Source organism: Pyrus communis, chromosome 3 (assembly GCF_041283825.1).
Source record: "Pyrus communis isolate YQ-2024b chromosome 3, ASM4128382v1, whole genome shotgun sequence".
Lineage (NCBI taxonomy): Eukaryota > Viridiplantae > Streptophyta > Magnoliopsida > Rosales > Rosaceae > Pyrus > Pyrus communis.
This window is the reverse complement of record NC_142567.1, coordinates 10,107,506-10,120,610: the sequence shown is the minus strand read 5'-3', so window position 1 is coordinate 10,120,610 and position 13,105 is coordinate 10,107,506. Positions and strand designations below refer to the sequence as shown.

Sequence of the window (13,105 nt, the reverse complement as noted above, 5' to 3'; positions counted from 1 at the left end):
ATCATAATAAACATTTTTAAGCTTATGACCATCATAAATATCATTATTATTGTCCTCAACTTAACCAAATTAAATTTTATAACAAAAGACGTCGATGTTTGAACCGCAATAAGAAATTACTATGAATAGAAGTCAATGCAAAAGGTGATTGTAAATGAGACTATTTTATACCTCGTGGTTGACCACCGTAGTTTCTCATGTTAATAAACAAACTCATGTTGTCAAAAGCTCAATTCTAAACCACAAACGTTCAAGCAAAAGAATCTAACCTCCCTACCCAACGTGGAATATATACAAAATGCTCCCACGTGGCAAGAAGCCCACCAATCTGGAGAAAGCATCCGTCCGGTCGGTTAGATAGCAGAAAAAATTGAATATTCAAAAAAGGTGCAGAAAAGGAAGAAGCTAAGTTTGATTTGATGAGTCGTGGAACGTTTGTGTAGGAGTAATTTGGACCTCAAAATTTGTCTGGTTGATGTTCGCACACCTTCAAAACCTCCCAGATTCTCCCACACCTTCACTTGCACCACAATACCATCTTCGTTCATCACCAAGTTTTCCCTCTCCTCGTAGCTCCTGAATCTTTGGCTAGATTTTCTTATCAAAATCTCCCATTTTCTCGGAAACCCCATCACCAGATTCTTGGCATTTCCCTGAATCCAGCTGCAAAGATTGTTTTTTTGGGAAAAATTCTGATCTGGGGTTTTCACAAAAAGGTCGTTTGAGCTTTTGAGAGAGAGAGGATGGTGGGAGCTGCTCTGTCTGTGGTAGGTTCGTCGGTGGTGGACTCGCACACTAGTCCTTGCCTGTGTTTGGATGCGCTGCCGACGACGGCGATGAATCTCAAGAGCGGCGGAGAAATGGTTTTGCAGAGGAATTCAATGGCCAGGAAGCATGTGGTGAAACCAGGCTCCTTGGAGTTGGGCAGTTCGTTCATTGATTTTGGCCACGACAGGCGATTTTCGATGAAAGCTCTTCCTGTTACAGGGAATAGGAGTACGAGGAAGCGAAAGAACCGGGGTTTTGTAATTGTTAATGAACTTGCTGGGCAGTATGAAGACAGTTTTGAGGATGTTAAGACGGTGAGAAACTTGTCCCCTATTGAGATTTTTGATGAACTTTCATTGGATGATGTTTTATATGTTCAACTCTCTTACGTACATGATGTAGTTTGTTGGTGTTTTGGTGCGTATGAGACCCTTAGCTGACTACTTTATCCGTTTCTGTATGTGATTGAATTAGGTATTTCCTATGTTTATAGAGTTCACGCCTTTATTTTTAGTCCACTACGCAGTTTGAAATTCTCTGTAGATATAAAAGATTGATTAGTTTCTTGAGTCCATTTGATGTGGGAAGATGACCGTAATGTGTTACCGCCGTTTGCGCCACAAAACTGATTGGTGCCTCTGCACATTTCGAACGAGCCTATCGAGTTGAACACTCTTCGCATCCATTGTAGACTAATTTGTAACATGAAGAGAAACATAGACTGATAGGTTATGCGACTCATTCATCTTTCTCTTGTTTCCCCTTTGCTTTTCATTGATTTCGAAGGATTTGTTTTACGATGACTTGTTTTCTAACGACAAAAAAGGTTTGCGTTCTCCATGCCCTCCATTGATATCAGCCGTATTAAAACAGTTGTAGCATTACATAAAACGTACCGATCAGATGCATTGTTATTTCTTCAGATCTGGACTTGCATCATTTCCCAATTTTGTGTAGACGATGGTATGTTTAGATGCTTTCGTATGCTTGTTTTTCACATACATAAACACATATACGTTCTGTCAATTGCGAACTCGCAGACGAGAGCATCTTATTGTAACTTAGCTGACTGTAATTTCTCTGCATGCAGCAATTACTCAACTATTTTACGTACAAGGCTGTGAGGACTGTTATGAACCAGCTGTACGAGATGAACCCTACGCAATATAGGTGGTTGTACGAGTAAGTGATCGACAAGTGATTGATCGGGCCGCTTTACCATTTTTCGTAATATGGACTTCACCTCATATTCCAACGACTTTGTTGTTCGAAGTATTACTACTACCACTGTTTTATCTAAATCCTGCTTCCATTTTCTTTGGGACAGTTTTGTTGCAACACACAAGCCTGGAGACGGGAAGCGTTTCCTCCGCACCCTTGGGAAGGTATCTATAAATCTTTATACTGTGGTTGCTTCGAACTCAAAAGAGGGAATCCATTTTGTTCTGTTTGTTCTTTGTTTTGTTTCGATTCTAATTGTATTAGACGCCGAAAAGAAGGGGTTCCTGCAAACCATTCCTTTCGCAACTCGTTTGCGTGGTTGAAATCACTTTCTGGAAACCTGACTATCTAAAGCACAAGACTCGCACTTTCACACACATGTTTTCTGGCCCTTTGATGTTTTAGTAAAGAAAAGGATACACAAAATCGGGTTTGGATGTCATACATATGCTATTGTTTACCTACAAATTTACGCGAATGACGGAAATACAACCGGTGCTGATTGACAGGAGAGGCATGAACTTGCCGAGAGAGTAATGATCACACGGCTTCACCTCTACGGTAAATGGATCAAGGTAAGCAACTTCAAGCATTTTCTTTTCGAACGAGCAAAGCACTTTGATGGACAAATGTGGGAATCAATTTTTCTTGAATTCGCTTTGATGCAGAAATGTGATCATGCCGAAATATATCAAGGAATATCAGATGAGAACCTGGAGTTGATGCGTGAACGGCTTTTTGAGACCGTGATATGGCCCTCCGATGACAACACGGAGAAGATTGGCTGATCGTGGATCGTAGCGTTCATCGTGTACGGTTGAGGTTGAGCCTTCTGTACATTGTTGTTCCTTTGTCTAGTCTAGGTATTTTTCACGTTACATACCAGTTTGGTTCCCGGTCTGTCATTTGTATTATTTACCACCAACTAATAAGCTGCTGAATATTTGTAAACTGTATATAAAAATGTCGTCCACCTCGTTACATTTAGCTTCCGATTGAGTATATATTTTCTCATATGAATTTGATCGAAATTATAATGCGACGTAAATGGAGATGATGAACAATTTGAATTGTCCAAACCACGGAATCTCCTCGTGCATGCAGATTCGGTTTGAACTGAACCGAAGACGAGCATTGTAGTGATGTGCCTGACTGTAGGATGCTGTCTATCGAGATATCGTTTTTGCTTTTGGTTACGTTGGAAGGGAATCGAATTTTTGACCAATTTTCTCAGATTTGACGAAGTATGCCATATTACAAATTTGCTTGGCCAAAAGAACTTAGTTCAAAGCTCTATAAACGACGTGAGTAAAAACCCACTTCAGTTCTTGTCCACGCTATCAGTTAACACTGGTGATCTAATAGACGTTCAATTTCCCAAACATTCGTTAATTTATTTGGAATGATTTAAAAAGTTGAGTTTTAGGCTTTATTAGTTTATGCATTTTAACATAAATGACCAAAACAGATTTCATGCCAAAACAGCGACCAAAAAATAACCTTTTCCCTAAATTCTAATTGCAATGTTTACATCGTCTACAAGAATGTTAACCCGGGGCCAACATGGTCCCAAATTCAAGTTCAAATATCTAGATCGGGATAATACCGAGAAATTTTTTCATATCCTCGATCCAAATCGAAATAATATCAAAGAAAGAGAAAGGATGTCCGCACAAACTTAAAATCTCAATTCGTGCACCAAATGCATTATTTGTTCATATACGATCGCACTCGAAACCTCATTTATTTGTAAGATATTTCTGTATGTCCTGCAGTCAACAACATCGAATTTTCTTTTTCACAAACAAGAATAATATGTGGGCGGCATAAAGTATCGGGCAATTGTGGTACTAGTCCCCAAAGGGCTTTCTAAACTCCGAAGCAGCAGAAGTAAATCTTCTGCAACACAATCAGCCCTGCCTCAATCAAAGTAGCATCAGAGCATCCTTTGCCCGATACTCCTCAACACAGAGCTTCCACAAGGCCATCAATGCAACATGATGCCACCATTATTCTGGTCACTTTATACATTTGGAAGTAAAAGATTGCCGATGTATACATGTTTACAAATCTGACATGATACGACAGTATTGTGCACACTACGTGATGTCAGTCAGATGGTACACTAAGTTTACATAACTACATCAACCATATGATACAAGATAGTAAAAGGGGTTCAAAAGAAACAAAAATGGAACAGGAAGTATGACGGGGAAAAATGATGGGTAACCTGGTTAGGAGTACCCCCAAAATTAGCAAGCTTCCGCACCGCTCTGACTGGAAAGAAAGCAATGTGTTACACCTGCAAAAAAAAAAAAAAATAATGATGTAAACATAAACTTGGCTAATTACAAACATCAATTCATGTTGTCATAAGCTTTTCTCGAGGCCATAGTTGGGGGTAGCCAGGGGGGGCGGGGGCTTCTCATGGTTGTTGATAACGGGGTTTGGGACTTGTAACATTTTGGTCCTTATCTTTAAAATTTGGCAGATGGAGGGGTCAACGGTGTAACTGTTTGTAAATTTAGGAGTGGTTTTTGTTAAATACTATTCTATTATTTTTACCACACGAGACATTTAACCTGGCTTTCAATTTATATAAGAATAGTTTTGAATTAAAACAACAAAGGCATACTAAAAGTCATTGTAACTTGAAGCTTACCATGTGGTTGCAAGCCACAAAGGACGCTGAATATACAATGAGGTCAAAACTAGTGCAACTTCATCATTACTCCTGTTCTTTGCCAGTGGTCAGAGGGTAGGAAAATCATGTTGAGCAATCACCGAAGGTTGTAAACTGCCCAATCGCTGTTCTTACTCGAAGCTGTGCCACAATGAATCAGATAATATTTAACCGAGTATTACATACAATGGATAAATAACCAATATGAGATATAAGATAATGACCTTCACATCTAGGCAAGGATCATTGACCATGCTCTTTACTTGAGAAACTATGCCAGCATCATGTAGTTTCACAAGGCGGCTAAATGCACCAGGACTTGATGGAAAAGTAAGATTCACAATGGCCCAGACAGAAGCTGTACGTAATTGGTTCTCATTACTCTGCAAAAACTTGAGAATAAAAGATTGTGTCCCATTGTCTCCTTGTGGAATGAGTTGCTGCATAACTGCTTCCTTGTGAAATTCATTCCCACTTGCAACATTGCCAAACACATACATTCCCTATATGAAAATGATTTTAAAACCTTATCACATAATGTAAAATATTTATACTAGAAACAGTAAGGTCAGCGATAACGACTAGAAAGGAGTCAAAAGCTTCAACACCTATTCCTTTCTTCTGCATATTTAGATCTTGTTACTTTAATCATGAGAAAGTAAACACTCGTGTTCTAATAACCATTGGGCCATCACACGATTCACTTCTAGATTGGTTACTCGACTTTTAAGCATAAAAATCTTTTGCACAATTAGAATTGATGGTTAAAGATGGAGATGATGTCACTTCAACTAAAGCATCTGCCTGCTTTCTGACTCATGAAAAGAAACTCACTGGCCCACTAATTGCAAGACCCAGAACTAGAAAACATCTTTTATCAATAAACCATCAATCAAAACTTGGTATTCTGAATTATTCCCTGGTTAAACAAACCAATAAATAACTACGGAATTGGTAATTTATTATTCGCAACATTATTATATTGATACACCAAACACACGTTTCCAGAAATTTCCAGTTAAGTATATTCAACAAACTTGCAATCAAGATGAAATATCAGAATTTAGAACCTGCCATGATTTCACAACATTATTAGACTGATATACCAAATGCATGTTTCAGAAATTTACAGTTACGTATATTAACAAACTGGCAATCAGAATGAAGTATCAGAATCTAGAACTGGCACTGCATGTCACCATGGTACCTATAAGATGGCTACTTAATGTCATCAATCTATAGAAAGACATCTAACCTGTAACCAAATTTCATCTTTTGAAGCATTCTGCAATTGCCTCCCAACAGCATCTAATAACATGCCATCTTCAGCAAAGACAAGCTCAATAGACTTCATACATCCATCAACAAGATTCCGGACCAGTGCAAGAGCCTGCTCTTGGACAAAAGGTTCAGGGTCTGCAAGGTGCAAATACATGTAAATTTGAAGCAAACATATGAAGAAAAATTATTGAAGGAAAAGTTATAAGCTGCCACCGACAAACCATCACATTACCACAGATGACACTTGCTAATGAAGAAGCTGTGAGCTCCATGAAGATCTCTTGTTTACAGGCATTGTCTGCAAGGAACGTCAAGTTCCTTAAAGCCCATATAGCATTTAACCTCACAGTTGAATCCATTGATCTGGATAACTGAACAAGCTGTTTCACACCTCCACACAGTACAAACAATGACCTACGCATGGTAAAATCAACTACTACGTTGCCAATCGCACTGAGAGCTGCAACCTGAAAAACGAAGCATTGAAGGGAGATTTTCTGTAACTTTACCATTTTTTGTTGTAAATGTCTAGGTAAAATATTTAAATTGTGGTGGATAAGCATAATTTATTATAGGAATAGAAACGAAAATCTAAACTCTAACTGCAGGTATTATCTTGATGACCAATATCGCGGATGAGTTTGATTTTCAATTAAAATGTGTAATAATCATCTTTTGTAACATTTTTTATTCAGGTACTTGTTGAAGACATTAATTAAAGATGAATTCAGTCTGAAAAATCTGAGTTCCAAGTATCCTACTTTTTTTAATTGGAAACTTGATCTCTTAGTTAAATGAGTTAATGTCCCCTTAAGTCTAATAGATTCAGATGAAAGGCACAAGACGCTCAAGGAACAAAAGCTCAAAGATCACACAACATATAATCTTTTTCACCATTCAACCCAACCTAGTCTGTGGCCTCATAAAAAGTCTTATATTTATGTGCTTCAATGCATCCACGCAAATTTTAACCCCTTGAACTAAATTTTTGAACACCAAATATTATGATGGAAGCCCCTAAAGAAGGTAGAATTCGGTAATTATTTTGAATATCTATTTGTTTCCCCAAAACTCTTAACAGGATTGTTCATTTGTAGTTCTTTGGCAATAGCCACCATCGAAATATCCTTTATGTGAGCAACAATCAATCAATCAACTCCTCTTTTTCCCTCTTTTTGATACGGATCAAGCAACTGAGAGACTGAAAACACAGTTAACTGTTGTAACAGAATCAAAACCATACCAAAAAGTTGATTGGATTCACGGGGTTTTTGGTGAGTTTTGGAAGCAAGTAGTAAGTACCATGTGCTAAATATGGGAAGCGGAAAACACAAAATCCAGACCACTAGTACGTGTAACCAGAGCCAAAAAACATAACACATAACCATTGGCTCTACATTAGCTCTATCATATTAACAAAAACAGCTCAAAATAATAATTGGGGAGGGGAGGGAGAGAAGAAGAGGGGGGGGGGGGGGTGTGGAGGGAAGGCAAGAATCCTCTTCAACAACAATATCAAAACTGATGCAAAAACGAAGAGAAGTCCTAAGATAATTTTAGAAACCATTTGCATTGATGCAACTGCATATCTGTATTTCATTCAATGTAAATTCTTGGGAATAATATGGGACTAGACTCAGCTGACATAGAAGCAGGTTCATTAGTGAGAAGCAAGCATATACCTGGACAGATGTAGAGGGGTCATCCAATAGCCGAACCAAGGGAGGGACAATCATTTCATTCATAAAATTACCTGCACACAAATTCTGAATGACAATTTCTTAGAAACACCTTTGTGTAATAAAATTCTAAATATTATTGACCTAGAACTCATTGCAAACCTTGATTGACCGAGAGACAGATCTTAAACAAATGCAAGCTGCTGTACGTACTTCAAAACTATCATGAGTTAGTGCATCAGATACCAATTTCAATGCCTGTATTGAAGAAAAATATCAGAAGTTACAAACTGGCTGGAAATTTCACAAACAAAATATCAATTCTACAGCTTAGTAAGACATAAGACAAAGAAGAGAAATGAGTTCATAATGATTTGCTCACAGAAACCACTATTATTAGGGAAAAAGGGACTGTTTTTACAACTTTTATTTTTGGTCTTGAGTTTTTATTTTTATTTTTATGAAGGAGAAGTGGGCACATATGAGAGAAAATATGGAAAAAAACAATGGAAAAAGGATGGAGAAATGCTGGGAAATGGGAGATGAAGAAGAAATGAAATGAAATAAAAACGTGAAAACTGTTTGAAATTTCTTTTAATTTTCATTTTATGTATCATTTCATTTACACTTTTTCTCTCCAACCCTGTCATCTTTGTTCTCGCTATCCTCCCATTTTAATTTTTGAAAAATAAAACTAAAATCAAGTGTTACCAAAGAGGCCCTTAGAAAAAGAATATTGCTGGCCAAAAAGTAATAAACACGACCAAAATGTATGATAAATAAATGTGCAAAACTAAATGAACGGAAAAATTTGAATTATTAACAAAACTGTAACAGGCTAATGGCTAACCCGGAAGAAGTTAATGTGTTATATGAAGCAACAGACCTGCAATGACAGGAATCTAGACCTGCAGCTTTCCAACTTTGAGCATAGATTAGCCAGTGCCAGCAATATTCCTTCGAAGCGTTTGGGATGTAACAGACTCTTTTGCAAGTGGTTGTAAAGTTTATCAACAGCATTTGCCTCAAATGCTAGTTTCTGTAGATCCAGTTTCTCAGAAATTAAACTAGAAAATGCAGAGGGAGCTTCATCTCCAACTTGACCAGGATCATCATGAAGTTCAAGTAAGAGATGCACCAACTTGGTTTTGATGCCTATGTCTTGCAAATAGCAAGAAGAGGAGTTCCTTATAACAATCAGGCACATAGAGGCCAATAATCTGGTACGGGGGTACCTATCCTTTGTCAATTCAATTACAGAACTCAAAGCTCTCCCATTTTCAGATCCCACAAACTCTGAAACAGCTTCGACATTGTTCTTCATAATTGTGGCTAGAGACTCTATACTATTATCTCTCTGACTTAGAGAACCTTCAAGAAGGCTAATTAACTTCTTAACAACCCCAGAATGACACAGTGCCTTCTGTTCAGCAGTAGTCTCACAAGAACGTATGATTATACTTGTACCAAGTCCAGTAACATTTTCATTCTCACTATTCAATAACCTAAGAAGAAACTCCATGTTTTTCTCTTGAAGGAAATCACACTTTGGAGCCAGCTTTGATTGATAAATCATCCTTAAGGAACGTGCACCGGAATCGACAACCTACAATAAAACAAAACCATCGAATGGCATATTAAATGAGCAGGGAAGAAAAGGTACTCATGGAAGCAGAACATATTAGAAACACGGGAAAATTCTGCAATTAACTCAACGAGGAATAACTAGAGTAAAATGAGTACTAAGTGACACATTAATCTAACCGAAACAGACTAGATGAACAATGTCAATAAAGTATTGTCCATATACATTTAATTTTCAGTAAAGAATGGAAGGACGAGATTTCCTTCTCTTTTATCCACTCCAATGACCCCACCCCACTAGATTAGAAAGAATCATTCATAGGGAAAAGACGTCGGGAGTACATAGAGATTCATAGACAGCAGACAATTTGAAAATGGAATGTCTGGTGGTGTCAGTCTAGTGGCTCTATCTTTAATAACTTGTAGAGTTATACACATAATTATTTGTGAACTTTATTGAGCATCAGGCATTCAAAAGCCACATACATGACACCTTGACATGGATAAACTATAATTCTGGATTGTGGATTCCACAATTCTCTCAACTACCAATGTTTTGATGCAACTTCAAATCAAACTACCAAATCAGGAGAATTGTTTATATCATCAAGATAAATAGGATTTTTTTTTTTAATATGGGAGTCACTTCTATAATCCTAATCATTTACAATTATGGCTTCTTTTTCTGTCTTGACATAGAGAAACATAAACCCATACCCATTCATTTATATCATTTATAACATTTCTTTATAAATACTTTTTTGGAGCATTTTGAATGTATAAACAAATGTCTGTTTTGCTATATATTAAAAAAACGAAAAGAAAGTCTTTTTATTCATTTCACTATGGTCACTCAAAGCTCTTTAGTTGTTTTTGCGTAGTTTTCTTAATAAAAGAAGGGTCCTTGAGATCATCCATTGGGCATATGCATGCAGTCATCTGGTAGAAAATGGAATATATCAAGTTCTGATAGTAGTGGTCAACATAGCACAGATTAGTGAAAATCGCCTATAGTTCTTGTACTATGAGGCTGAAAAATCCTAGTATCAATTAGGCATTAAAGTACTAGACTTTAGAGGGAAAAAGGGCTAGACTTCAAGAAGAAAGGTTGCTTGAGTTCTGGGACAGCAGGTAAATACAAGATATTTAATTAAGAAAAAAAAGTTGGGATAAAAAGTTAAGAAAAGAAAGAAGATGGGTGCTGTTCTTGAACAGTAAGGAGAACCCATGAACAATGCACAGAGAGAGAGAGAGAGAGAGAGAGAGAGAGAGAGAGAGAGAGAGAGAGAGAGAGAGAGAGTATGTTACGTTAACAAGTATCTGATACACCACGTGTGTATCAGAATTCACTAATACATTACGATGGGTATGGACTTAGGAGATATTAATGATCCTATGTGTGTTAAAATATGGGTGAATGGTCTTAAGCACTTCAGCTACAATCCCCTTGCCATAATAAAGGTGGGTCCGATGCACCATGTACTGACGTGGTATATTAAATACATGCATACACACAATCATTCACAATCCACTTTTATGGAGTATAAACAAACATTTCCTATCAGCACTACAACCTTCAAATATAGAAGGCATTAATTATATAACCATATCAGGACCAGAACGTTCAAACACAAAAAATATTAGCTAACAAACCAATTAAGACTACAACTTTCAAATATGATAAGCAATATTTAAAACACCGTTTCTATAAACTAAAACACCTGATTTAAAACCCAATAAAGGACACCTAGGAAGTTTACAACTTCAATCACATTCTGTGCTCAATAGAATTAGTTTAAATATTTGTGCAACTAACCCAGAAAAAAGACATGTAGCTCTTACACTAAAGACTCAATTAAAAACTGACACAATCCCAGGCCTAAAGCTTCAGATCCATACAAAACTTGTCAACTTCCACTTTCACACATATGTACATAACACAAAAATGCCAAATCTGGAAATTGGCAAATAGGCCCTTATTAGCAAGTACTGTAGTCCATTGATTAAAAATGGAATTCTGAATAACCAAGCCTTTGCACAGCCACACGGCCCCAGAACCAATAGGCATACCCTGGGTACATTTAACACAGGCAAAGCATGTTGCATTGATCTTTGTTGTAGTATGAATAACTGTGATACCAACTAATGGTCAGGGTAAGGCTTTGATTGTATAGTAAACTTCCATCATAGTGAAGACAATTCTCCATAAGCCAAAAATCTTTGATCACTCAATAGCTTATAAACTACTAAACATAGTCTGAAGATAAAATGCAGTTAGTTTAAGGGTAGTGATTTCCGCACACCCATTTTCTTCCCCTGCAAGGCTGCAACCCATTTGTTTCTGGTCTATATCTAGCCTTTGGATTGAATAAATCAAAGAATCAAGGGACAGAAAAACATGGGTGTGCATTAGGAGGAAATGGACGTGCGGAAATCATTCCCCTGTTTAACCACAATTCTAGATTTAGTAAACCAAGTTCCCCATTCCTTATACCTGCGTTTTTTGTAATTTTTATTTTGGCCTATATTATAAACTTCACGGCTGGGGAAACCGACCTTTAGCACAAAAAACGATTTGAGCAAGTAAACAAAAAGGTAACTGAGATCACATTTACTAGTAGCACAAACACATCAATTTCCTATCTTCTTTTTGGTCCGTATTGATTTCCTATTTTTAAATTGAGTAATTCACATCACATTTCTTATAATCAGAAGCAACAAAGCAATAATTCATTTTCTTTTCTGCATTTTCTCCGCATCCAAAATCAAAAACTAGCAGAGAACAGAACGAGAATTCGATTAATTTGACATATTCGATCAGATACTTGTTTACCAAAGCAAAATTGAACAAACGAACGCAATTGTACCTTAGCATCAGGATGCGATAGAAGCAATAAGAGGTTAGGAAATACGCCGGCGTCGAGAACGGCTTGGACGCCGGCATCGAAGCCGCAAGCGAAGCTTCCAAGGGCAGCGGCCGACTGAACAAGGAGATTGTTGTCGCGATGAGCCTGGGATTGGGATTGGGCTCTAGAGGCGAGGATGGCGGCGACGGGTGGGACCAGGCCGAGCTTGATGAAGGAGAGCTTCTTGGTGCGGTTGCCGATGATGCGGTTCTTGAGCTCTCTGAGAGCCTTGAGCTGGACGTCAGAGTCGGGTGACGTCAGCCGGGTCAGGAGGTCCGAGTGGGCCCCGCTGGTTGAAGAGGCGGAGGCGGAGACTGAGGGTGAGGCTGCGGTGGGCATCGTCGTCGTATCGCTGGAGGAGCCGATTCGGGTGACATGCAATGGCCACAGCGCTCCACGGAAGAGCGAGGTATAGCCTCCTCTGGAAAGGGACAGAAAAATGGACGACTTCGGGTCTTCGGCAGAAAACGCGAGAGAGAGAGAGAGAGAGAGAGAGAATGAGAGGAGTAAAGGAAATTTTCTTTTTAATTATTTATTTAAGCTTATTTATATACATTCCCCTCAATTTTAGTCATTGTTTCACTTTGGTCTTCAAATTTTTTGGCTCCGAGTTGGTCGAACTTTTTTAAAATAGGGAAACTTGTTTAAGTCTAAAATTTTGTGCCAATAACTATAGCTAGGTGACTTAGGATGCGTTTGTTGCACCGGATTATCTCGGACTGGACGAACTTCAGGACTAAGTTGGACTGGCTTAGATTAGACTAAACTGGACTAACTTAGTAAAGTGTTTGGTGCAGTCTCGGACTAAAAAGTAGGACAACAAAAAACCATCGCATTCGTCACCCAAAAGACTAACAAAGCAATTCAGAACAAAAATCTAACAAAGCAATTCAGAACAAAAATCATACTTTTTTTTTTTTTTTTTATCTAAAATTATAAAATTTTCATTTAATAAACAATGATATGGAGTCATCGTACTTCGT

General features: G+C 37.8%; 2 protein-coding genes across 3 annotated transcripts; one reads left to right on the top strand and one right to left on the bottom strand.

Moving 5' to 3' along the window:
- Window positions 1-356: 356 nt before the first annotated feature.
- Window positions 357-2,976, top strand: LOC137715028 (chaperonin-like RbcX protein 2, chloroplastic). Of its 2 annotated transcripts, XM_068454233.2 has the most exons (5): window positions 357-1,082; window positions 1,859-1,950; window positions 2,096-2,153; window positions 2,499-2,564; window positions 2,658-2,976. In XM_068454233.2, the coding sequence occupies exons 1-5, from the start codon at window positions 744-746 to the stop codon at window positions 2,775-2,777; spliced, it is 675 nt and encodes a 224-aa protein (XP_068310334.2). In that variant the 5' UTR covers window positions 357-743; the 3' UTR covers window positions 2,778-2,976. The 2 variants fall into 2 exon arrangements, with proteins under 2 accessions (XP_068310334.2, XP_088547103.1); XM_088690977.1 differs by having other exon boundaries at window positions 373-1,082; window positions 2,499-2,976.
- A 723-nt stretch (window positions 2,977-3,699) lies between these two features.
- On the bottom strand, window positions 3,700-12,639 carry LOC137715027 (uncharacterized). Its single transcript, XM_068454232.2, has 9 exons — window positions 12,084-12,639; window positions 8,519-9,238; window positions 7,795-7,890; window positions 7,636-7,719; window positions 6,186-6,420; window positions 5,928-6,088; window positions 4,897-5,175; window positions 4,652-4,813; window positions 3,700-4,291 (listed from the first exon to the last, which is right to left on the bottom strand). Exons 1-8 carry the CDS (start codon window positions 12,459-12,461, stop codon window positions 4,757-4,759), a joined length of 2,010 nt encoding a protein of 669 aa, XP_068310333.2. The 5' UTR covers window positions 12,462-12,639; the 3' UTR covers window positions 3,700-4,291; window positions 4,652-4,756.
- Window positions 12,640-13,105: the final 466 nt, after the last annotated feature.